The following is a 27125-nucleotide window of genomic DNA, read 5'->3' as shown; positions in this document are numbered from 1 at the left end:
CAAACTCATGTAAAGGCTTGTCTACAGACAGATGTTTTTCCAATTGAGTCTTTGATTGGCCCACTTGTACTTGTGCAGTACGACATGACCTTTAATTATACAGTCAAATACTACTTTTACACTGAGCATTTGCCTCATTCAGTGCAGAAGATGGATGAGAGTGCACTGGGAATTGAATTGGGTTGGGCAATAAGGGAGATTACTGATTAGGGGTATCTCAACTTAGTAAGATGAGGACGCCATTGCAGTTTGATGAGCATTCTTGCCACCTTTAATCTTTCAAGCCAGGCAGACAAATGGGCAGCTAGCTACCTCACAGTTTTATTCATGGCCACAGGAATTTAAGGGCAGACACACTGATTGAAGCCATAGGTCTATCTAACTGAGTGTGTCCTGTCTCTGACAGCGGTCAAAAGGACATGCATAGAACAAGAACAAGACAATACTACCTGCAGGTATTCCCCCAACGGTCATGCTTTTGTGGCTCAAGGATTTTCTAATCTGTAGGGGTCTTTAATGTAAATATTAAACCTCAGCTGATTTTTCTTCACCACCATCCCATTAAACCCTTCAAATTCCTTTTAATCTTTTGCCATATGCTGCCTTCTGTGGGAAGGCTTGTGGCTCACCTCCCCCTGCTCGCCTTAAGCCTGCCATGTGCTGGCTTTCTGTGAATGGTCAGTCCCTATCCATTCTCATCATGCAACTCATGCATATGTCTCATTTTCTTTCAAAAAAGAAGGATGCTGGGCAGAAGCCAGAGGATGTATACCCAGAGTCCCAGAAAGCTGGTAGCATGTCCAGAAGGCAGCCAACCTTCACTTCTGCTGTTATCCATGATAGCTTGGCCTGCCTGCATGTGCAGTTGTCAGATATAGACATACCCTGTGGTATTTCTGCTTCAGTGGCTCTTGGGAAAAAAGACTGTTGATGACTGAAACAGAAGATTTCAGGAAATGTATGAGTGGTCTTTTGGCCAAGTTGAGTGCCACTGTAGACAACAGGATTTTCTCTCATGCAGCCACAGAATTTCTGTGTGATGCTGAGCTAGTCCAATAGATGAGACTTTTCCCAGATAGTCATTAATTATGCATTTGAAATCATGGGGTTTGATGTGCAGAAGTGCTGAGCATTCCCAGCTGCAGTTGACGTCATTGAGAGCTGTACTTTGTACATGCGAAGTGCTGCTTAATGCCAAGTTCCCTGAAAAATCAGTCTGTTCACGTCTCGTATCGGTCACTGCAACTAACAGATGATTTTGACCTAAATTTCTTTGTGTTCTGCTTCCCTGTTTTGTAATGGAGGACTGATATCACCCTGCCTCATTGGAGTGTTAGCTTTCTAAATTATCAGGCACTACTACAAAAAGCATCACAGTGCACCCCACTCAAATAGTAACTATGTAGTTCAGAGAGGGTTTCCATCCTGTGTGGGGTATGAGGTCAAAAACTCAAGAACAATGACAAAACAGGGTATGGCACAAGTATCCATCCATTCCACTGCCATTAGCCATTCTGGGCACTGATCTCACAAAAAAAAAAAAATGTAGATACTGATCATGTAACAGGCGGCTTTTGTTATTTACTGGAGACCAAATTTATATTGCCCAAGTAGCCTTAGTTCTGACAGCTCATATTTTTCCTGTGTTTTCCCAGCACTTCTCAAGGTGTTTGTTTAGACAGCATGTTTGAGATGTCAGGTCAACCTGAACCAATTTGTATTTTGAAATTCTTGTATTTTTGTTTGCATTTTGCCTTCCAGAAAATACTTGCAACAACAAAAGGTTGGACCTTGTTTTCATCATTGACAGCTCTCGCAGCGTACGTCCTTATGACTTTGAAAAAGTGAAGGAGTTCATTTTAACCATCTTGCAGTTTCTGGACATCAGTCCTGATGTCACCCGAGTAGGTCTGATTCAGTATGGCAGCACAGTCAAACATGAGTTCTCGCTGAAGACATTCAGGAGGAAGCAGGATATTGAAAGAGCAGTGAAGAGGATGATGCACCTGGCAACTGGCACCATGACTGGACTGGCTATTCAGTATGCAGTGAACATTGCATTTTCAGAGTCAGAAGGAGCTCGACCTCTGAAGCAGAATGTGCCCCGAATTATCATGATAGTGACGGATGGGAGACCTCAGGATCCGGTGGCAGAGATTGCTGCTAAAGCTCGTAACTCGGGTATCCTGATTTTTGCCATTGGAGTGGGAAGAGTAGATATGAACACACTGAGGTCCATTGGGAGTGAACCGCATGAAGAGCATGTGTTTCTGGTTGCTAACTTCAGTCAGATTGAAACACTGACCTCTGCCTTCCAGACTAAACTTTGTGGTAAGATTTTTATCTATAGATTTGAATGCATAGATGAAAGTAAAACACAGAAAAAAATATGCAGTCCTTAAACTTGTTTTTTACATAGAACTTTATCTGTTAGAATATATATATTGAAAAAAGGGAGACTAGCCAGACAACATTCAGTACAGCAGTCATACATATGTGGAAAAACGAATTCTAGTGCTAAGTGCCATAAAATGTGGTCTAATTCCTAATGGTCATCAGCAGTGAGGCAAACACACATATCATGATTTTCCTACTCATTGTATAATAGCAATAAATTTACAACCCTCTACTATTTGATTGTTAGATAAGTTGTGTCATCTATTGATTTTTAAATGTGATCTCCTTTAGTACTGAAACTTCAGACTGCTAAACAGTCTTGGTTATTTAAAAAATTGGAGTTCATGGATTCCTCTTCCAAAGCTTTCATATTAATTCTATGCAAACGATTATTTCTGTGCATGCCTTGTGACTGGAAGTGAGACACAGAGACACATGGTAGTGGTTTTATTCCATCCATTTCAAATACAGGAAGTTAGGAAAACCCATTACAGTGATATTATTCATTCACACAATAAAGTAAACAATATTTTAATAGGTATTAATTTACAACAGAGAAATTGTTTTCATCTGCAATTCCCTGATAAGAAATTACCTTTTACAGATATTGTGGCATACTTAATTATTTTTATTCCAATCTGTGTAGTTGATGTAATTTTTTTTTGTTTTTTCCTGAGATAAATATGAAAGATGTTCATACAGATTTGGCATTAAACTGAGGCATTTTCAGCAGAGTCCAGAAAAAGAATGCATGATGAGGTTGAATGCTCACTCATCTCTAGGGAAGCTTTTGCCAGAAAAAAACTGTGGTTTATTGTCAGGATAGTCTGGAGAATTTTCCTGACTTGGTCTTTTCCAAAATGGTTTCAAAGAGCAACAGGGCTCCAGCTGAACTGCATCAGCACAAAACACCATCACTGACATTCATCAGATAATATATTTTTTCCTGTCTTTTCCTTGCCTTATTATTAGCTGGCATAGTAAAATGCATTTAAAAAAAAGAAAAGAGTAAACTAAACATGGATTGAGAGTTTAAATGGAACGAACAGCAAATGCTACAAAACTTCATCTTACTGGATTTTTTTAATTGCATTTTAGAAACAAATCCAGTACAAATACCACTTACTCATTTTTTTTCTGACTAGGCAATGTCCAGTAAACATATCAGACTTTTATAGCTCACTTTTAATCCAAATACACGTGATCCTCAATAAAACCAGCCTCCCTGCAGATGGAAGGGTATGGAGGTGACAAGCACTGCTGCTGCCTCCTTTTCTCAGGAGTGCCTCCACAACATTTGCTGTGTCAGGAATTGAAGGTGAGATCCAGAAATGCTCTTAAAACCCAGGCCCAGGTTCAACAGAGAATTTAAGCCGTTAGCATCTTACAGATTTTAACTTAAGGTACTAAATCACAGATAGGATCCTTAATATTTTATTGAGTCTGGGCCATGAAGCAGTGTTCAGTTTGCTTAATTTCAACAGAGCAATCTAAGCATCTCATAGCCTCTCCACGCTACAGCACCTACATCCCTCCCAGGAAATGCAGTTAGTTTTTTTAAGTCCTCCCAAGTGTAGACCCAGAGGCAATATCATTGTAGCCAAGTAGAACATCTGAACACCTTGTTTCTTTGCTAGAACAATTGAAGGCACTCCTCTGGTCAAGTCTGCTGGGACACAGTCTGCTGGGCTTCATGCCGTGGCGAAAGGCCTTGGCTGTCCTTGTGTCTAGATTGCCTTTATGTCTGTGGGGATGTGTCTTCATGGTTCCTGTGAGGGTAAGAGAAAAACCTGGCCAAGTCATGAAGCTCTGGGGGGAAAATAAAAGATACACCAAATTAACCACTGCTTACCTGTGGATGGCAGAGTAGGTAAGAGTAAAGTAGATAGTGGTGTCATCCCCAGTTTATGTTGGAGGATCAGAGGCACAGAAACAGGGTTAAGACTGTCAAGATCACCCACTAACTTTAAATATTTGACTCAGTGCAATCCCCGGTCTGATTTTCTGGGGCATTTGGCATTTTTAGACTAATATAACATAGCAGTTACACTTAGAGCCTTCACTTGCAGCTGAGTGAGTCCTGCATTCTTGCAAATCCAGATTCAGGTGTCTCTAGCTGAACTCATACAGTGTGAAGGTTGATGCTTGCTTGAAGATACTGATATTATTGGCTTGCCCAAAATCAAATAAGGACCCTGTGATATAGGCGGAGATAAAATCTAATTCACAAGGCTCACATTCAAATTCCTTAACTATGAGATCACCCTTTCTGTTACTTCAGTCCCTGGCTGTGTCCACCAAACACCTCCAGCAACAAATGAGGTTGCAGAAATCATACAGACAGCAGCCTCCTTCACCACAGAAATCTGACTAATGACCATCATACCACTGATTCTTTGAAATGGGTGCAACAGAAACACTTTGGAAAAAAATGTATGTGATAGTATATCAGAAGATTGGTAACAGATGGAAACAATATATTCTCAGAATGGACTGAGTTATTGGGACACCTATCATTGAATGTTTCTTTTTTCTTTCTTTTTGTTTTTTTGGGGGTTTTAGTACTCTTGTTTTGAAACTTTATGTTCTTTTGATATGGGAGGACTGATGGTTTTTGGAATAATGTTCTATAGATTCACATTCTATAGCATTAGTATATGGTAAGATTTTCTGATGCTTAAACGAATATATTTTTCATTTGTCATATTTGAAAGTGCTTCTTTGGTCATAAGAAGCTATGCTTGATGTTGAAAGCTTGTGAAATGTAGCCAGGAGGAAACTTCTGTTTAGAAAGTATCATAGCTTATAAACTTCATTTTCAGAATGACAGAAAGATGAAAAGACAAGAAGTCCAAGCAGGTCTATAGTCACATAAATAAAAGTACTTGAGAAGTTTTATTATGGCAGAAAATTATGAGATCCAAAAAGCTGATTAAGAGATTTGGGAATTGTGGTGGTTTGTATATTAGTAATAAATGCATAACTCTGGTAAGCATTCCAAAGATGAGATGCATAGTATGTATCTCAAAACCACATTTTTTTCCCCCAAGTACCACACATACCACATGTTAAGTTATTTATCAGGCATCTGTTGTGGCTGCTAGAAGAAGATGAATGTTAATATCTATTGCATAAATTTTGAGCTTTGTCAACCTAGCACAATAAGGAGCACATCAGTCCCTAACTGTTGTTGAGCAAAATAGATTATTTTCCACACAATGTTCTCTGAGAAGTAATTCACCAATATGTTATAGAAATTACATACAAGCAATGCTCCAGTGGGAAGAAAACATCAGAGAGATTTCCTAATTCCCAAATACTTATCTGGAGAAAAATAGTTCAGCAATAAACTTGACAGAATAGGCCCACTATTTTTTTTCTTTCTTACTGTCTCAGCCTGTTGCATTTTACTACTTGCTATTGGAGACTTAAAATACAAACAGATTAAAAATAGACTCAGAAGGACTTACACTCTGGAGTGTAGCTCAGCTCAGCTCCTACTTACTGAGTCTTGGAGATGCATGACCTCAGAGTTGTCATGTATTGCTTGTATGTTCCTCAACATTAATAACTAAGCAAGCAAGATTCACCATCAAGTTATTTTCTAGCCATTCTTCTTTAGTATTGTGCTGTGTGGTGATTTTCTTTTTTCAAGAAATTGAATGTTCTCTAGAACAGTTTGTACTTAAAATCCACTTATTTTCTAAATCTGTATGTGGTAGATTTGTCTTATTGTCTTCTTGGGACCACCAAGTAATTCGTGTTTCCAGATACTCTATTGTATATTTTTATTTTGTTTATATCTCCATTCCACATGTAATTTTATGTCTAAAAACATGCCACCAATGTAAACCAGACAGAAAATACCTGATTTTCTTTTTTTTTTTTTTTTTTAGGAATAATTACATAGTACTGTTTGTTAAGGCTTTTTTTACAGTCTTATAGGCTTAAGCTTCCATTTTTGTCTTTACTGTCAACATTTAATTTGAAATTTCTACATTACCTCAGTAAAATTTTCTGCACCATTTTTTTTTCAGTTGTGACCACAAATAGGTAAGACCAGCAGTTAACAACCTTTTACTTTCTTTCTTTCAGTGCCCCATATGTGCAGTACAGTTGAGCATCGCTGTGATCACTTCTGCATAAACACCCCTGGCTCCTACGTATGCAGATGTAAACAAGGATACATTCTGAATGCCGACCAGAAGACTTGCAGCAGTATGTTATCTTTTTTAACTTTTCTCTTTCATGCTCCAAAAAAAGTGCTTAACATCACATACCCTTTTTGTTGGGCTCATAAGGAAGGACCAAGCTCAGTATGTAATTCATGGTAATCATCAGAAAGAGTCTGAAAAGGTGAAGCTGTAAATCTTTTTCTTGTTTTGTGTAAATGAAATTCTTATAAACCTTTCTGAAATACATCAAGCTAGTTTTTATACATAGCTCTGCAGAGGTACACTGTAACTACATAAAACTGCATTTGACTTTTATTGGTATAATAAATTCAACAATGAAGCAACAATCACAAAAAGAACTGTTTTATCATCTCACATGAGGTGAATCCAACTACTTTAGTAACTTGTCTAGATAGCAACCAGTACTAAGTAGTACAGAAAGGTGCAATAAACCCCGTACTAGAGAACTGTGAAATAACTTGCCATTCTGGAAAGCTCTTCCTAACTGCTGCTTGAAGTATAAGGGTTTGCAACCATTCAAAGAATAATTTCAGAAGTCTTATGCTCTCATTTCCTTCTTTAAAAGGGTTCACTTTTTTCAGTTTTAAGTAATTGGCTTTATAGTTTATAACAAACTGTATTTAATTGTGATCTTTGTAAGCAGTATTTCTTTTGTCCATTTTAACTTTCTTCCTAGTAATTAACAGCAGATGGGTATGCCAAATTTATTTCTGTATCCACCATTATTTTAAAGCAATTATGTAATACTCGTTCTAATTACTTGTGGAAAATGTACTTGCTAAAAATGCAGTTTCTTATCCCACGACAGTGCATGGATTGAAGTGAAATTTGCCAAACTGATTTTAGCCAGAAGAAAAATTTTGGAAAACGTCTTTTCAAAAAGCTGGAGGAGACAGTCATGGTGAGAGCATAGGATGTACCCCTCACAACTGATAATTTAGAATTAAGGTGAAGGATGCAGGCTCAAATCCTATCCTTGTGTTTGAACTCGCATGTTCCACATCTCAGGAGAGTGCCATAAAACAATCAGGTAGCTTGGGATTAGAGGGTTCTTAAGTCTCTCTTGCCTAGTGTTGTATTTTACAGCAAATACTTAAAGACCACTGAAACAGCAAGAGTATGTCAGTATCTGAGGCGACTCTGCAGCTTGGGGATTAGAGTCCTTACATGCGCAGTGAGACACATGGTTTCAGTCAGAGCCTCAGTAAATAGGAATGGGAACAAAAGAATGTCAGCACCGGAGTGATTTGGGCATTCCCGCTGCTGCGTGGAAGCGTCTTCACACACTTTGGGCTACGGCAGGAAACTGCTTTTTTGAGCTGTTCACTTCCTATGCTCCTATGGGATTAGTTACTTTTAGGAATCTCTGTTTTCTAGCCCTTCTCACCAGCATCCTTCACCAAATGTAGACATTTGTCATATGCATGTGTATGAATTATAGGGGAATGTTTTGTGTTAAATGGAACAAATTTAACACTTTATTCATGTCTTTGTTTCCTCAAGAAGATGCAAAAAAATTCAATGCAATCTGGAATATGTCCTAATTATTATTTGGTTTAGCAGCTGAGCCAAGACAAGAATAGTGACAAGAACAATTTTTCACACAGCCTATTTTCTCTGCTTCCGCATATTTGCTATAACTTTTCAGAAAGAGGGTGGTCAGAATCCCAAATGACGGCTCCAACTATGTAATCAAATTTCAATAATATCCTCTAACCTATTCTTTTCATTGTGTCCCTCTTAAAATGCTTCTTATTTAAAACTTTTGTATCCATTAAGCCTTTCTTTTAAACCCTCTTCATGCTTCATAAAAAAAATTAAAGAAAGAATTCTTTTTCATTCAATTTTCTGGAAATTACTCAAAATTAAAAATTTCTCCTTTTTTTAAATTTCCTCTCACACATTTTCCCCATCCTCACCCCTAACATCAATTTTGATGATTGAAATTTTTTTTGTGGGTTAATTAAAAAAATTTTAATTACAACTATGAAAAATTCTTTCTTTATTGTCCCTTCTTCTTTTTTATTGTGTCACATTTCCATAGTTTTTATCAGCCAGTAGTTCAGCCTTTGGGCACTGCACTGCTTCAAATTGCAGATTAATTTCCAAGAGAGTTTAGGAATTGTGTGTAGTTTTCCTACTAGTGACCCATGCACAGTGGCCCTCAATATTTTCCCTCTCTGCCATTTTTCAAAGCCCGTTGCTGCATTGCTTTACTCTTTTTTTTTAGCTATGACTCAGTCTTATATTAGTTTTCCCCACTTACCTGTCACACATGATTTGCTTGACTGTGTACTTGCTTTGATCATCAATCAGATGATAGTAGATTGTAGTTTGCTAAATATGAAAAAGAAATGAGTCATTCAGTGTGTTTGTAGCCTACTTCTAATGGACTTTTTTTCTACATCACCAAACTATAAACTAATTTTAGCAATTAGCACTGGAAATCTAATATTGAGAGCCATCACACTGGCCTTAAATGTGCTAGGATGGTGGAAATCATTGGTGAAGGATGGAGATGATACTGTAGCAGTCTAGACAAGGTCAAACCATTATGTCTAAAAATTCCTCAGAGAAGTAACAGAATTCATGAGGAAAGGGGACCAAGCCTGGACAAACTGGACAGCTTCTTTCTGGAGGTAAGGGGAAGCATGGCGATAGAAAACCCCACAGTCTGTGACCATTTTAGTTACCTTCATTGGCTGCTGATTGTCCACAAGTGCACAGAGACATGTTCCTCACTTGACCTTTGAGTAAAATAAATCTTCATCGTGTTTATGTTTAGTGCAATACATGATCAACATAAACCAGGAGTATTTATCTAAGGTTTGGATGTATTTGTCAGCTCTTTCATGAACAAATAGTTTCCTCACAGATATATTTAACACTTTCTAAATTAAACAGTGCAGAAGAGATGAATGGTATGTACCTAAAGTTATACTCTTTTTTCATTCTTCTGTTCCTTTTTTTTTTTGTTGTGAGAGTACACCATATCAGTATTCAGTTCTTAAAAGCCCATAACCGCATAGCTTCGATCAGCAATGAATTGACAACTTTGCTTCAGGCTGGAAAAGGATGCATTTCTCTTTTGAATAGGTGATAGTTTTGTTCCTTGATACATTTCATTATAAAATTATTTCCAAAAAAATTATTCCCTTGCATGAAAGGAAGAAAATCTGCAATACTTGTGATTTGTTGCTTTCCACATGAAAAAAACCAACCAACCAACCAACCAACCAGCCAGCCAGCCAATCAACTCAGCTATCTTCCAGAACAAAACTAGGGAAAAAAAAAAAGTTCTTTTGTTTGATTTGAAATATTTTTATATTTATTTCATTAAGATGGTTTTGCATCCATGGAAAGGATGCTCCTTTCACATACTCTCGTCTAACTTTTCTAGAGAAGAGTGGTTGTGTCAGATAATGGCTATTCTTTGCTCATTACGCTGTATTTGTTTAACTTAATTTCTTCCATTCTTCTCTAGAGATGTTAAAATCTTACATTTATATACAAAATAGTACAAAAGAGGAAATGTAGCTGGAAAATTATCTATTTGTGGATGTTTATCCTGGAACAAGAGAGTTAAATGACTGTTTATGCTGTTCATCATGCCACTTGATATGAAGCAGACAGCTATAAAAGAAAATTTGTATTTGCTTGGCTAGTTTCCTCAAACATGTTCCAAAAGTCTTTTTTTGTAGCTGTAAACGATCTTTATGTGTTCAGCAGTCTCTGGGCCCAATCCTGAGCAGCACAGAGGACTCTGCTTTCCAGAAATTTCACTGGGGAAACTTGGGCTTCTCAGAAAGTTTTAGTCTATTGAAAAGGAAGCCTAATGTGCTTCATTTGGCTAGGTGCTGAACTGACCTCATTTGTTATAGTAATTTTTCTAATGAGATCTTTTGCTTGGGAGGGGTAACTTCCTACAGTATTTTGCACAAAACTGAAAAATTGTTAAACTCAGAAATTAAATATGCACCAGTCTTTTGGTGTTGTGTTTTCTTTTTTTTTTTTCCCCTTTCCAACCTCATCATCATTAATCTGGGAGGGTTATGCAAAAAAGAAAAGACAAAAAAACCCACAAATGCTCTTTTCAAAAAAAACCTGAAGGATGCCCTTCAGACTTTTTAGAGAAACATACAGTCAAGCAACTCTACTATTCACCAGTAGCCCATCAATAGGCCTTGCCTTCAGCTGAAGGAATGAGCTCCTCAGCTTTGAGTGATTGTTCCTGTTGGCATAACTGTTTGACAACATTGGCATGATCTGTGTTAAAATGAGCTCATCTCAAAAGAGCTGTTCATAGCTTCCTGAAATTTGTTTTTGATTTTTTGTGCATTATAGAACGTCAAAGAATTTCATATTCATGCAATTATGTTTTGTAGCTCAAGACCTTTGTGCTGTGGAGAAACATGCCTGTGAGCAGATTTGTGTGAACACACCTGGGTCTTACGTCTGTCAGTGTTACGAAGGGTATGAGCTTGATGCAAACGGAAAGAATTGTGTCGGTGAGTATGCGTTTAGCAATTCACATTTATCTGTTGACACAAACCAAATGGAAATTAAATGTAAATTAATATCCGGTTTAGCCAAACACAATGATGGGAAGTTCTCTTCTCTTATATGAGTGGTATATAAGGAAGAATACATATTGGCATGTTTGTAGGCCTTTACTGATAATGAATGATAATGAAACTTGGGAAAATTGTTGCAACTAATTTCGCACAGAAAGTAACATTGCTGTTCTGAAACAACAGACCAGATGTTTTATTCTAGATCCATGTGGCCAGCAATGCACTGGCATGATATATGTGGCCATTAAAAAGCAAACAAAGCCAGACAAACTCGCTAGCTCCTCTTCAGACAGAAGTTACACATGGAAAAACTTGAAAGTGGGCAATTTCTTGCCATTTCTCACTTGTTTTTATGGTCGTGCCAGGAAAGATTTCAAACTCTTTTGGGGAAGATGACTTTAAGGAAAGTTTAGCCCCCCCTTAAGAACCCATCCACTATCTGCCTTTAGTTTTTGCTGTGGGCATTAAAGAAGTAAACATCAGCTCTAAGAATTTCAACTCAAAAGAGTGAGTGTGGAAACACAGTCTAATAATTTTTTAATACAAAACATACTTCCCTCTTTATTACCATACAAGTATCTCATTCGTCTTCCCCATTTATACACAGTAAATACTTTTAGGGTAATGATTTTAACTAGTCTATTAGCCTTCTTGTAAACTTTTCATTCCATGCTACATTTTGGGAAAATACCATCTTCTGGTATCCACCACAAAAAACCCAATTTGTGAATCCTTTAAAAAAAACCTCTCCTTATTTGTTATTCTCTTATATATGGTATATTCTCTTATATATGGTATTCTCTTCAGGCAAGCGCTTAAATGCATGCTTAGTTTCAAACACATGCTGAAATCCCATGGAAGTGAATCCAAGTGAATCCTTGGCCCCAAATCTGCCACAGGCCACCACAATGCTTTTGTCCAACAGCTTACTCTTTCTTGTAATTTTAAACAACTCTAATATAATATAACCTGTCTCTTATTACCTTGACAGGGATATTACCTTGCAGGATAGTCCTATTTTGAGATGCAAAATAGATGACAGTTTATGGAACTGAACTTTCTGCATGGGGGACAGAAGAGGTTTTGAGATTTTTTAGACCTAGGACAACACAGGCAGTTTTGAAGAAGGTTCACTCTCTACTTACTCTTCAGAAATGTTTCCCTTAATTGTCATTTCATGATCTCACTATAGGAGTGTTTAAGTTACTCAACATAGTTTATCTTCAGCATAATTTGACCACTAATAAACCATTTTAAGAACCTGCTTTCTGAAGCTGAATCGTTTTGAAAATGCAGCTAATAATGGCTATTTAGGCAAGAAGGCCTGTTAGATGTTCTGGCCCAAATTTCTATATCCAACACTCCACAGAAGTTCATCCAATAACCTTAGCTAATCCTCATGACCTTTACCTGTGTTAGGATAAAGCATATATTTCTCTGCTATTGATTTGAGTATATCCTGAGACAGAAAATCTGTGACTCTGTTGTTAGGTTCTTTCATCTCCGGTTCTTTCCTACCATATATTCTAATCTGAAATATTCAGATTAGACTCTGAATCTCTGTTAAAGAGAACAGTCGTCAGCTATCATTACTGTTTTCTCTTTATTAAATTGAAGGGTCCTCTACAGCCAATAATATTCTTACTGGGAAGGTAGCTACCTTAGCATCGTAGGGATAAAAATAAATTTTGGTGAAATTCTTTGTATGTTAAACCTATTATTATCCTCTCTAATAAATATGAAGTCTATATTTCTTATTAAAAGCTTCAAAATATTTCTGTGCCATTTATTAAATTTCTTACAGTGGCATTTGTTTTTCGCCTGTTAATAATTTCTCTGCAAAAGTCTGAAGAGTGCTGTTTGGAGGTGTGATACATCTTTAACATTTTTTTCTACCTCCTCACTGACTCTCTGTGGCATGGAGAGATACAGGCCTATTATAAGCTCTGTTGATGACATTTGAAGATTTCATATTCTCCATTTCTTTCAGTTATTTTCAAAATACAGTTCATGCATGGGTTCACTATGGTATCTTGCATTTTGTATCTGGCTTTCTGCTTCACTTGATTTCTTTTCATTTATACCTAGTTTAGCAAAAAAACATGAACTCATGCTATTCATACCCCTGCAATAATTAGAAGTATTAATTGTGATTTTAAAGCACATTATTAGCACTTCTATTTTTCAATTTTCTTTTGCATTTATTTGACCATTTAGCTTTTTAATTTCTTACTGATGCAAGTGAATGGTTCAATGTATATTCATTATGTTTTACCATGCAGAACTTAGCCTCTCTACATTTCCTGAACAGGAAAAGATTGTCTGAGTAATTTGTGCTTTGATGCTAATTTGTCTGCAAATCCTGTTAGCTGTCAGTCTCCAGAATTTGACTTTTCAGATTTGAACTATTTCAGATTTTTGAGGAATATGCTACTACCAAGAATGTACAGCTTCTGCAGATGTGATCACCAATGAATAATTATCCTTGCTGGAAAATCTTGTAAAGGAGACTATGTATAGTACTGAATTAGTAGTGATAAGTCTCAGTTTTCATTACTGTTAAACTAGTGAAGAATACTTCTAGTATTTAGTGAATACTTTTTGTGAAGTATTTATTATCAAATGAGCAGGATCAGAAGAAAGATCTTAATGTACACCTATTCCAGAGACCATTGAGTAAAACAACAGTTTTGCAAAAAGCAGTGACTTCATTAATGTTACTCTCTCCCCTTCATCCAGAGAATGAAGAGAATTTCAGTAGGACATACACATTGTGGTTCTCTCAAAGAGCCAAAGGTTTCTCTCTAAGATATCTAAGACTTCTAAAATTTTAACTCCAGCAAAAGTAAATGAGTAAGTGCAGGAAACTCATTTCACTGGCATATTTATTAAGTTCTCTTCCTCCTTTCCGATGGGCTAATTTCTCTGGTTAAGGATCATAGGCAATACTAATTGCTTTATTGACACGTATGTCAGCTAGTTACCTGAATGGCAATAATTAAATAAAATCTCACAACCAGTGGCTCACAACGTATCCATTCAAAGTGACCACTGAATGGCCAAACATTCTAAGTGTTTGCAACACACAGTTTATGAACAAATTTGTAGACTAAACAATACTTGAAACCGTCTGCTCAGTGATAAGTATGGCTGGCAAGAGCACTATCACTTTGCCTTTTTAAATAGCTTTTAATGTTAACTGCCCTTAACAAAAATGAACAAAATCCTGTCAGCTAAAGTTTGGTGGTTACGAGCCATTCTTTCTCCATCATGCTGCTGGACACTCAGTCTCTCCACCTTCTTGGTGGTGCTGGACATGCTGTCCTCTCTTTCCTGGCACTGGTGCTAGACTGTCTCCGTATTGCTGCAGCTGTTGGGCTTGGGACCTCTTCTCCTGGCAGTGGTTTGGCTGCTGGCACCTCTCTGCAGTCCTGGCACTGCTAGATTTTTTTGGCTGCTTTCTAGGTTCTTACGAGTCTTCCGTGCGTCTGCTCTACTCTTCCTCCACATTCTTTTTCATCCTCCTTATGCCTTTACTTATTCTGTCACTTTTTCTTCCTACCCTTTTCTTCTACCTTTCTCCTTAACTTGTTTCATTCTTCTAAGCCTGAATAACCTATATAAACATCATAGGAGTAAAATAACAATAAAAGAGAAAGGAAGCCCATGCTGTCCACAGTTCAGAGAGGGCAATGTGGGCACCCAGAGTGCAGAACTGGTAACTGGAAGCAAAAGATGGCTCTCATCACTTACCAGCTAGTTCCAAGCAAGAAAAACAGGGTGGAACAAACCTGGGGAGATGACAACTGAATTAATTGCTTGCTTATTAAAAAGACATTAATTCATCCTTTAGAAAAGTTTCTTATTGAAATAGGCATGGGCTAACATTAAAAACAGTGAGATCTCTAAATGTTCACATTCTAGTGTATATCTCTGTACAGAAATATGAAAATAATAAAACTTTAAAAATTAGGAAAATATTATTCTGCTTTGCTCTTACACAAACTGTGTATATATTCTGCACACCAACTAAAGGATTACAGTACTTCAATATAAGAAATATAGATTTATATTTTTTCTCAGTCTTTTCAGGAAGATTTAACTCCATGGACAACTTACCTACTGAACTATCACTGAAATGAAATATGAAGCTAAAAGTGAAATTAATTTGTAGGTCAATTACTAGTGCCACTCTGCAAGGCTAAGCCTGCCTGGAATTAGGGCAATTTGTATACAAAAATTATTGAAAAAAGGGAATAATACTTATCACCAAAAGCAACTCTCAAAAACATGTTCTCACTTCTTAACTGTGTTAGTGGAAGGGTATTATTCAAATTGATATGCTTATTAGTCTTACAGGCCAGCAGACCTACTTCTGTGAGTAAGAAGTCCCCAGAAGACTATAAATGGAAAAAAAGCAAGCTTGGAAAAAATTAGTTATTTATTTTGTTGGGCTTTTTTCCTTTCCGTCCACAATACATTAGCAGCTGCATAGCCATAAGAAGGCACAGTTCCTCCCTCAAGAGATTGTCATCTGAAAGTGCTTAGGGTCATAGTTGCTCAGATGTTGATAATAAAGCATTCTAAGACCTGTTTAGTTGTCTCTCAAACAGCAAAGCTGGTGAAAGGGATGGAAGGCATGTGCTCTGAGGAGCGGCTAAGGACTTTGGGCTTGTCTAGTTTGGAGAGAAGGAGGCTGAGGGCAACCTCATTGCTCCCTACAGCTTCCTGAGGAGGGGATGTGGAGAGGGAGGTGCTGGTCTCTTCTCCCTGGTACCCAGTGACAGGACACGTGGGAATGGTTCAAAGCTGCGCTAGGGGAGGTTCAAATTGGACATGAGGAAGCATTTCTTTACATGCTTTGACTTTTGATCAGCCCTGTATTGGTCAGGCAGTTGGACTAGATGATTGTTGTACATCCCTTCCAACTGGAACTATTCTATTCTACTCTGCTCTATTCTATTCTGATCTGTTCTGTTCTATTCTATTCTCCACTTCATAATCATGAGTCTGGCAGTTGCAGGTATCATGGTAGAAATGCATTTCGTTAGGGTTTAAATGCAGAGGAGGAGGTCTTTATGGAGCGATCCATATGGGCTGTTTCCCAGGTATGATGCTAGATAGAAAAAAATTATATATTCTTTGGCCTACTTATTTCTTAATGTGTCTTTTAAAACACTTGAAAATGTGCATGTGGTTAGAATTAATTCAAGAGGAAAGCTGACTAATTGTATGACACATTATATCCTTGAAATATATATTCAGTAAATACGTTTTTATAGGAAGCTATTCAGCCTGGAAACAGGAAGGTGCTTGCCAGGAAAATAGTCTCACATAGTAGCCAGTAAATAGTCTAATTTGACTTGATTCAACACAAATATTCTGAAGGGTTAAAAGAAGCTCTTTCAAAGTAACTAAATAGATTATCCGCTTTCCTGTCTAGATGACCTTGACTAAATATCTTAGCAAACCCAAGTATACACATGATTTCCAAAGGCAGGGCTATTGAAGAAGGGACTGATTTCATTAAAACAAATTACTGCTTCTTAAAGCAATTCAAGAGGCTCAGCAGTACGAAGTAATGAAAAAATTACTCAGTTGGCAAAGAAGGGGAACCTGTCTCATTAAATGTCTGTGTGAAGCTCAGCACATTACTGTCTTCTGCAGAAAGAGTCAGGTAAACTTGGCTAATGTGGGCCTAGCAGCTCTTTGGGGTCAGAACACCTGCTTTGTGACTTATCTTTAATTTCTTCTAAGACTTTCTTTGTGAAGAAACAACTTAACCTGCAAAGTAATTTAAAAAAAATAGAAATCATTTAACTTCTTTAGCACTTTTGACTGGGCTTGACTGAGTAAACTCTGAAGTATTACCTTATTACCCTCTGGCAATCTATCCTGTAAATATGGGCTTGTGTAATAAATGACCAGACTTATGAAATAAGTGACTGGACTAGTATGATATTTTATTTCTCTCAAAGAAAAGGCATTATATAAGCAAAATATCAGTGGTGAATATCAGCCTGAAGCTCTCAGGCTTCATAGCTGCGGCTGCTTTGTACAGGATGAATCTGGAGCACATTAGAAGGAATGAATGTACTGTGACAGTCCTCAGTGTAGAAGGTATTGCCATGGGTCTCCAATATACTCAGGCTACGGAAACAGCTCTTGAGAACTAATATAGCTGGGAGGGAACTAAGGAAAAGTAGAGCAATTCCAGGACTGGGACTGGAGAGACAGAAGACACAACTAAATCAAACAAAGTTGCTATGCCCTGATCTACAGTGTGAACATCTGGACAGAGTTACTGAGACATGGTTTCCAGATCTGAGAAAACATGTTGAGAAGGCTCCTGACAATCCAAGAGTTGATAAATATTCAACGGGTAGGAGAAATGATCCACGACTCTCATCAAATCTGATTTACCAACTGGTATTGAAAGTACACTACTTTTTGCAGAAAAGCTCTTCAGGACAGAAATTCTGTCAGATTTTCCTTTTTTTTTATAGCTACTGTGTGTAACTAGTACCATAATCTCTATGTATAATAGTTCTCATTTTGTTTTTCTAATTGTAAATGTTGGTCTTGTTCTTTTTCAGTTGTTGACTACTGTGCTTTGGATAATCAAGGTTGCCAACACGAATGTGTTAACACTGAGGACTCCTATTACTGTAGATGCCACCCAGGGTTCATTTTAAATCCAGACAAAAGAACTTGCCGAAGTAAGTTGTGATAAGGTTTAATTATGAACAGTTTGTACTTCTGTCTTCCAGTTCTCAGCAGTAATACTCCCACTGGTCCTGGGAACACTGAATAATGCGTCAGGTATAGAAAATGTTGGAGTGCTCTGGAAGCCATAGGTCATGAAAGCAATGCAAGTTGTTTTGGGGGGTAGTTTGACTTTTTGGGGGAGAAGCTAAGGATAGGGATCCCTCCTCTGAACATGAAGCTTTTAACATGAAACCAGGCTCCTTTTCAACAGTAAAAGCCCAAAACTTTGTCTTACATAGTCTCTTTGATTGTCCAGATTTTTCAGTTAGAATATCATCTCCCTAGCTGGGTAAACAAACAAGTCTGTACAAGACAATTTATAATCAGCTTGTTTTGTAAGACAAGCTAAAATTAAATAGAGTAGTTCCACAATCAGAGGAAACATTGCAGCCTATTTTCCTATTAATTTTTCTCAAGAGTGAATTCTTTGATAGTGTGCCAAAGCTCTGGCAACATCAGTATCTTCTACCAACATTCCATGTTTCCACCAGGTTATAATAACTTCATGGCTTTGCTTGTTTGTTGTTTGTCAAATTCAACTGATACCAGGCTAACAAGCTCAAACATTACAAGAGTTAGGAGTGGATATAAAGTGAAGGGGAACTGACAGACCAGAAAGTACTCTTGCCAAGGCTTCCAGTAATTGGGAAAACAAGCTAAAACCTCCACAGTATTTAATGTCATAACTCACTTTCAGGAAATGTGAAGGGAAAACCTTAATGTACCTTCCTTGTTACCTTTCTTCATAAATATGGGCCTTGATAAAGAAATGTTACTATTGTGTCTGTAAGCTGACAAACTCCATTAGTTTTAGGTGAGTGGGACTACCAACGCCAGTGGTGAATTTAGCCCGTATTATTGAATAATGTGTTCAAACATTATTTCTCAAAAAATGCATCAATATAGCACTACATTTCTGTGCTTTTTACAGCCTTGGGGGCATTTCAATCCTTATGATGAGAGACTGTGCTAACCTATAGACTGTATTGCGTATTATGCTTGGTATCTATTTCACCTAAATTTAACATTTAGAAAGAAATCTAATCCAGGCTGTACATCTGACCTTATGATCAAGGGAAAGAGGCACACACGTCTAAAAGGTGATTGATAACATCTCTGACACAAATCTGTGGAAGTACCTATATTTTCCTTGACTGTGCAGGGAGCCTGGATGACTTGCCAGAGTAGACACCTAATTTTTAAATGATCAGAGTCAGGGGAGATGAATTTCCTGCCTCGCCAAGGGCCAGAGTATACTTTGTACTGGTTCACGTTGCTTGTAGATTGTATGAACTCGCCCATTTGTCAAGAATCTGTCAGCTAGGAACTGGCTAAATTCTCTTATACTTCTACATATACTTCCACATCCAGATATTTTTGAAATCTTACTATAGTGTAAGTGCTTTCAACTGCCCAAGCACAGATTTTTGTTAATTCCTTCAATTTAAGTATGTGGATTTTAAGCAGTGTTTTCTCCCCAAGTTTGAACTGAAGAAAGACCCTAAAACTGCATAAACATTTTATATGTCTTGAGTCTTATGATCTAACTGTATGAATTATTTTAACATGTTTAAATTGATGATCCACAGAACGCTGGGAGCTGAGAGAGTGTTCTGGGAAAGTAGTATTTCAGGCTTGACCTGTCTCTGTCCTCTGACTTAGGTATCTATTACTTGAGACAGTACATTGGGCTATATAGACTGTCAGTGCTGCTGTCCTTCTGTTGGAAATATGAAAGCTTTCAAATGCTGGTTGGACAGGATCTCTGGAAGTTATCTACTCTAGTCTCCTCTTCAAAGTGGAACTGCCACAAGCTGGATCGAGTCAGCTATGGTTTTGTCTAGTTGAGTCTCAGAAAGCTCCAGTGGAGAGTCCATAACCTCTCTGGGCACCCTGTTCCACTGCTGCACTGTCCCTCTAGTGAAAAACATTTTCCTCATGTCCAATGCGACTCACCCAAGCCACAGGTGGTGACCATTGTTTCTTGTGACATCATCTGAAGCATTTCACTCCATCACCTTTATAATGACCTACAAGAAGTAATTGTATGCTGCAGTTATATATCTTCCTTTTCATCAAACACAGCAAGACCAGATTCCTCAAGTTCTCTGCACAAGTCAGGTGCACTGTGTCCCAGCAGTAGGTCTCTGTTGAGTCCTCCTCAGTTTATTCCCTTTAACTGGGCAGAGAAGGGAAGGGATTGTTCAGAACTGGGCAAAGTATGTCAAGTGCAGTCTCCAGCTGGGCCTGACAATAGCCCTTGTTCATCCAGAACCTGACCTGCACACTGACTTTCCAGCTTGACCATGGCCTTGCCCTGCCACTGTGGACCTGCCCAGCAATCACTGGGCTGCATCAGACCGTGGCTGCCCTCACCATGAGTGGCCTCACCTCATCCTGACATGCAGGCTAGCTTCTTGGCTTGGCCTCAGACCTGCCTCAACAGCACGTACTTGTCTGATAATCTGGACTTCTGGTTAAACCTGGCTAGCATTTCCAGGCCTGCCCTGCTCACCTTGCTTGGGTACTGCAGGGCAGTGCCTGTCTGTCGAGGCCCCTACCCTGCTCAGCTGTATTATCGCCCTTGGCTCCTGGCTGTCCTTTCCTTAGGGAGCTGCTCCCTGACAGCGGGTCCCTTCCCAGTCTGTACAAACTATGGAGTGTTTCCAACCCAGGTGCCGAACTTACTTTGCAATTCTTCTTGCTGAACTTCATAAGACATCTTCTGGTCCAGTTTGTCAAGGCTCCTCTGAATTGAAGTGCTGCTATTTGCTTTCAGTCACTGCCCCTAATTTAGTGTCACCCACAGATTTGTTGAGGGTGTGCTTTGCATCATCATCTGTGTCACTGATGAAGATGTTTAGCAATGTGACCCCCAGTACTGTCCTCTGTGGTGCTCTGGTCGTTATCAGCAATCTGCCAGGCATGAAGCCATTGATCACTATCCTTTGAGGCTGGTGGCCTGGCAAATTTTGACCACACCTAACAGTTCTTTCTTCCAGCCTATACTTCCTCAGCTTCCAAATGAGAATGCTGTGGGAGGCAGCATCAAGAGCTTTACTAGTGCCAAGGTGTTGTACATCCACCCATTGATCTTCCCTTGTCCACAGATGTAGTCATTTCATCACTGCAGGTGAATGGGTTGGTCAGGCATGGTTTGCCCTTGGTAAATCCATGCTGACTATTCCCGATAATCTTCTTGTCCTTCATATATTTGGAAATTGATTCTAAGAGGATGTGCCCCGTGATCCTGGGACTGAAATCATGCTGATTGGTTCCCTGGGTCTTTCTTCTTGCTTTTTTTTAAAGATGAGTGTAACATTAACATTTTTCAATTATCAGGGACCTCTCTTGGTCCCCATGAATTTTCGTACATGATAGACAGTGGTGTCACATCAACTAACTCTTTCAGCACCTAGAGGCGAATACCAGTCATCCCATGGATCTGTGTATATCCAGTTTCTCTAAGTAGTCTCTAACCAATGCTGCTAGCGCTTCTCCTTCCCAAACTGTGCTGGTACACATGGAAATCTGGGAGCAAGCTTTGTAAGAACCAGGAATAAAAAGGGCATCATTTTATTCAGCCATTTCTGTGTTGTTCATCACTAGGTTGTTCCCCCAGCCAAAAGACTCATGTTTTCTGTGACTTTCTTTTTGATACCAGCACATTTGTAGACTCTCTTCTTATTACCCTTAGTGTACCTCAGTAGTAAGAGGTCCGGCTGGGCTTTGTTTTTGTCCCAAAGTACCTAAGCAATGCTTTTATACTCTTCTTTTTTTCTTGGTCCTTCTTTCTCCCTCTACTATTTTTCCTCTTTGTGTTTTAGTTCACTGAGAAGCTCTTTGATCTTCTAAGCACATTTTCCAGTACAATGGGATCATTTGTTCCTAAGTTCTCAGCAAGTTTTCTTTAAAAATCATCTAGCTCTTCTGGGCATCCTTTCTCTTCTTGGCTCTTTCCCAGGGGATTCTTCCTAGCAATTCCCTGAATAAACTGAAATCTGAGCTTGTAAAAGATGGAGTCTGAATTCTGCTGTTTCCTCTCCCAGCCTTCTGGATTGTGAATTCAAGTCATCTCATGGTCACAGCAGCAAGTAAAGAAGAATATCACCCCTCAAGAATCATGTTAGGGAGTTGTCACCAAGTCTGTGCAGAAACCTCCTGAGTTGCCTGCACAATGATGTCTTACCCTCCCAGTAGGTGCTTGGCTGGTTGAAATTTCCAACGTAAACAAAAGCCTATGAGTTGGAGACTTCTGCAATCTGTTTGTAGAAAGCCTTATTCACTACATCCGTTTGGTCAGGTGGGGTAACATACTCCACCACCACATTGGCAGTGACATTTCCCCTCTGTTCTTGACCAGAAACTCTCAGGCACATCTGTGGTTTCATGTTGGATCTCTGTGGAATGGAGGAGAATTTTAACATATAACACAAAAGTACACTGCTCCGCAGGGGAGTGCAAGCTGGCAGCCAAGGATGGCTATGAGTCAAGCAGGGTCAGCAATCTCTCTGACAAGGCCTTTGGTCCCACAGTACCCAAAGAAGAAGAAGAAAACAGGTCCTATGACAGTAACCAGGCTCAGCCAATACTCCAGTGATCACCAGACAAGTCCATAGTGTCAAGAGGGGTCTAAGGTCAATTCAGGAAACCAAGTCAGCCAGATTGCAGGTCAGGATCAGCAAAATGCAAGGCTAGGCACAGGCACACCTATAACATAGCTCAGGCAAGAACCAAGGGTGAGAGCCTGACATTAAATGCAGCTCCCAAGCCAAGGGGCAGAGGCCACAAACAAAGCTTCTCACAACTCTGTGCATCTCTGCGATGTTAACTCCATTATGTTTTGTTGTAAATGTTTTAAATTAGGTTAAAATTAAAGGATGAAATTCCATCACGTTCCAGTTAGGGAAAGAGCAAAGTGACTGGACGTGGTAGGCCCTTGAGATTGATTCAGAAGGAGTAGTCAGGGAGGAATGAGCAAATACCATGTCAAATCACTCTCCTTCAAGATACATGTCCTGAATCTAAGCATAAATAAAACTTACTAAGCCACTTTTCCCTACACCTGATACCTTCTGTGCCTTGCTAATAAAATAAATCATGAATGAAAGAACGGTGTGGCTCTTATGCTGCGAAAGTCAAGACAGCATGAGAGCTCTTCAGGGCAAAAGTGTCCCCTAGCTCCCATATGTTATGAATCACGCTGGCTTTGAGTCAGCATAAACAGCATGGGGAAACAAACTTCAGATCACTGGATTTAAAATGTTTGTGAATTTAAAACCTTTAACATAAATTTCTACATATTTGGCTTCCATACTGAATCTCGGGGATGATCGCCAACTAGCCAAAACTCACGCCCATGCCAGACCAGATCTCTGCATCAGCAAGCAGGCCTGGGCCTGGGGCACCAGCTCCCGAGATCTTGTGATTATCAGAGAATCCTGGCTTTCCTTTCAAAAACAGAAAATAAGCTTTCATGCTCATGGCTACAAAGAAAAGCTTGAAAATGTAAATGTTATCAGTACGGTCATGCATTTCTGACAAATGTTTTCTCTGGGAATTACTCCAAACTTCTCAGAATGAAACACAAGGAACATGGCTCATGAGGGCAACCCTGCCAACACCAGCAGAGTACTCTATCTGTGGCAGGAAGAGAAGAGAGCAGCAAATTCAGACTATTAGTGAGGCAGGTAGAAGTAATTCCTAGCTACTAAGTTAACTATGAAGGGGACTTTTGCCACTCTTGCTGCTCCTCAGGAGGACAAATGGTAGTTTCTGCTCATACTTAGGGGAGCTGAGCCTTAACTGTTGTTCTTTAGGGAAGGCCCCAGTTTTCAACTCTTGTGGGTCATTTTCAGAATGAGTTACCCAGGAAAAGTCTGTCCTGCACGTTCGAGTTAGCAAGGATTTGAGCAGATAAATGCAACCCAGCACTGAGTAAGTCCAGAAGGCATACAGCTATATTCCTCTGGTGCACACACAGGGCTGTACAGTTCCTGTCTCTTCAGTGCACTCTTGAAAAAATCATATTGTCTAATTATTTTTTTAGTAAAGAGGTAAGATATCCCTGTGTCGTGTATATGTGTACGTGCATACGCTGTCATTAAAACCTTTGGTAAATGAAATGGTCTATAAATATATCAAGTGGAGTTCATAAATTATAAAATATGCCTCTCAGGCTTTCTTACAAAGTCACATTCCACTTTGTTTGTCCTGAAAATATAGTTGGTTTATTATTGCTAAGGTCTTTCATCATATATAAAGGCTCAATTGCATTAGCCCACCACACATACAAGAAAAGAACAGTTCCTGCCTCAGGAAGCCAATTGTATCTGGGAATAATAATTAACCTCTGAATGTTAGTTTTCAGGTTGTGTAATGAGGTGTTCAAAAGTGCCTCAATGTCTTTAAAAATGTGACTTACCCAATTTGTGACTGGTTTATCTATTTTTAACAGTGCTGAGGGGTTAAGACCATTCTTTCACTAGTATAAATTAATTAACTCCACTGATATAAAACTAAGTGATGGCCAAACACTGCATCTAAGTGAACGTTAGGTTCTTTGACTTCATCAATAGTGGTAAACACTATGTGGTAAATATCTCAATGCTTTACTGCACAATTACTTTCCTTTTTAAGGTACTTTATAGAGAAGTAGTAACTGTTTCTAGAATTTGCTTGTCTTCCCTTTCATGAGCATTTTAAATGGCAGAACTATGTAGCAAACACCCGAGCTGTTAAAACACCGATGCTTCTGATGACCTGATCGTCCTGCTTTGATCTAATGAATGGCCTTCAAAAGCATGCTTGTGTATGTATTACAGATCGTATGTAACTTCATCTGAGTAAAATAAAGACACAGTTTTGATGAGGCAACGTATAGGACTTAGCTACAAAATGTTAAGAAATACTGTGTTCTCAAAGAATTCATTGAAGTATACGTATCAGGTATACCTAAGTATAGCAGCTATTTGGAAAAAGGGAACATTTTATTTTCATAGCTTGAAACAATATGGTAAAAAGTCAGAACAGCGTGTAGGAAAAAAATGCTAAAGAAAACAAGGTAACTCTTTTTTACTTAGCTTATTTCTGAGGAATTATAGTCCTCACCGACACAATTTTTTTCCCATTTAGGACCAGACTATTGTGCTCTTCAGGACCATGGTTGTGAACAGGAATGTGTTAATACAGATGATTCGTATTTTTGTCGATGCCAAGAAGGGTTTAGACTTAATCCGGATAAGAAAACCTGCAAAAGTGAGTAATCCTTTGGACATAATGAAGTTCATCTGCTTTATTTTTTAAACCTGCTGTGAATGGTTTCCTTTCTGAAAGGATGAAAGTTTTCTCTGTAATTAAAGGCTGAAACAAATGTTTCTTTATAAACTTGAATTTTAACTGAGCCAGTCATGCTGGATACTGTTTGCTGTTTTGTAGACTAGATTGTGTATTAGACATTTTCTGAAGAGATTTATGGAAACCTGAGGAGTACTGTAGGAACCAGAGTGGCTCAAAAACAATAAGTTGATTGCTTATTTGAAACTCTCTGACCTTGTGTTGTAATGACACAAACAGCTTTAAAAAAAAAATCACCTTGCTTTGCCCAGTTGGTTTAGTCAAGGACAGATGTACTTCATTAGCTTGGGAAAATATTGGATAGTTAATGTAGGTATTAAAATCAACTTAAAGTCACACACAAAACCCCACAGTTTCCTAAAAAAATTGTAAAAACAGCCTCAGCAGTGTCAGAGTTCTAAACCAATCGCACATACTATTTACTTTAAAAAAACTTTTGTATTACAGCCCTTCTTGAGTGGGGGCCTAGAATCACAGCAGATTTTCGATGTAATGTTGTTAAAGTTTATGGAGAACATATTCAGCAAAATAAACTAGCCTGATCTGGTGTCTCAGTTCTTGGTGGGGAGAATTTTACTGCTGAGATTTTATGAATAGGAAGCTTGCCTGGAGCAACATAATTATGTTTCTAGATGCTTACAAAATATATCTATCTGGTTTTGGAACTGTATTTTCTTTCAGTCTTAAAGATACATTCTCATGAAGCATCTTTGTCTACACACTGTTGTTTTTACAACAATCCATGCTATTCTGGTTTTTATTATTTATATGTTACTTTAATACATTCAGGGGTTTATAGATTGGATGTGCCTTGGTGACTATAGGAGCAAAAGAACAGCATTGTATAGAACATTTATTGCCAAGGATGTAATTGTGAATTAAAGGCAAATTGTAATTCACATTCGGGGTATTTTTCCTTAACCTTAGGGGGCTTTGGATTTGGCTGTAAACCTGGTGACGTTTCCAGGATTAAGCTCCTATTCCAAAACTTGTTATAACAAGGCTCATTGTAAAATAAAGTATAACATTTGCGTATATGCCCTCTTTATAAATCTGGGAGAATCATCATCGGTGACCAGCACCAGGCATTCCTCCTTCACCACGATGCATGACTTCTGATGACTACAGAGCAGGTCTATGGGAGTCAAAGTGAAGTCTTGAGTAGCCAAGTATTTGCAATCCACTCTCAGATTCTCAGCTCACTATCAGCTTTAACAGGTGTCAAAAGCACAGAATCCAGCATTGTTTAAGAAAAATAAGCCATTTACTTCAGAAACTCTCATGGCTGGCTTGAATTCTTCACTGTTTTTCTCTCCACAGAAGTAAACTTCTGTGCTTTAGGCCAGCATGACTGTTCATATGAATGTGTTAACATGGAAGAGTCATTTGTGTGCAAATGTCATCCTGGATACACCCAGCGACATGATGGCAATACGTGCAGAAATGAGTGTTTCTCATGAACTGCAGCGACTAGTTACTGCAGTGGGGCGAGGTGTGAACAGAATGAGGAAACGCTCCTGGGTCCCTTTTGAGATCTTTCTGAGCTATGCAAACCTATGTTACTGTACAGTCCACCGTGAGCCAGGGCTAGTGAAGTAATGCTATAGTGAGATCCCTGATCCGATAGAGAACTGAAGCATCATCTTCTCTGATCCATATAACTGGGAAAATATCTTCAGCCAAGATGTCTAACACAAAGGCAGTGCTTCCTGTTGAACATCTGTATCATTGCTATATGCTATGTAAACTGCAGCTGATGTATGCTGATATGTGGGGATAGGTAGAGACATCCCCATTCCATATGTTTATACTTTCAGTGATCTGTTCAATAAAA

General features: G+C 38.6%; 1 protein-coding gene across 10 annotated transcripts in view; it reads left to right on the top strand.

The window, feature by feature from the left end:
* MATN2 (matrilin 2) overlaps window positions 1-27125 on the top strand; it is a 75167-nt gene that overhangs the window by 21647 nt on the left and 26395 nt on the right. For all 10 annotated transcript variants that reach the window (XR_008575628.1, XM_054814257.1, XM_054814260.1 and 7 more), the window contains 5 exons: window positions 1762-2331; window positions 6493-6615; window positions 10979-11101; window positions 17764-17886; window positions 25070-25192. Coding sequence is in view for 9 of the 10 variants with exons in the window: in XM_054814257.1 (XP_054670232.1) it covers window positions 1762-2331; window positions 6493-6615; window positions 10979-11101; window positions 17764-17886; window positions 25070-25192 (1062 nt within the window). In the remaining variant the exon portion in view is untranslated. The remainder of the gene's footprint in view (window positions 1-1761; window positions 2332-6492; window positions 6616-10978; window positions 11102-17763; window positions 17887-25069; window positions 25193-27125) is intronic.

The sequence above is a fragment of the Grus americana genome, chromosome 2, assembly GCF_028858705.1.
Source record: "Grus americana isolate bGruAme1 chromosome 2, bGruAme1.mat, whole genome shotgun sequence".
Taxonomy (NCBI): Eukaryota; Metazoa; Chordata; class Aves; order Gruiformes; family Gruidae; genus Grus; species Grus americana.
Note: the sequence above shows the minus strand (reverse complement) of the source record. Positions and strands in the feature narration are given on the sequence as shown.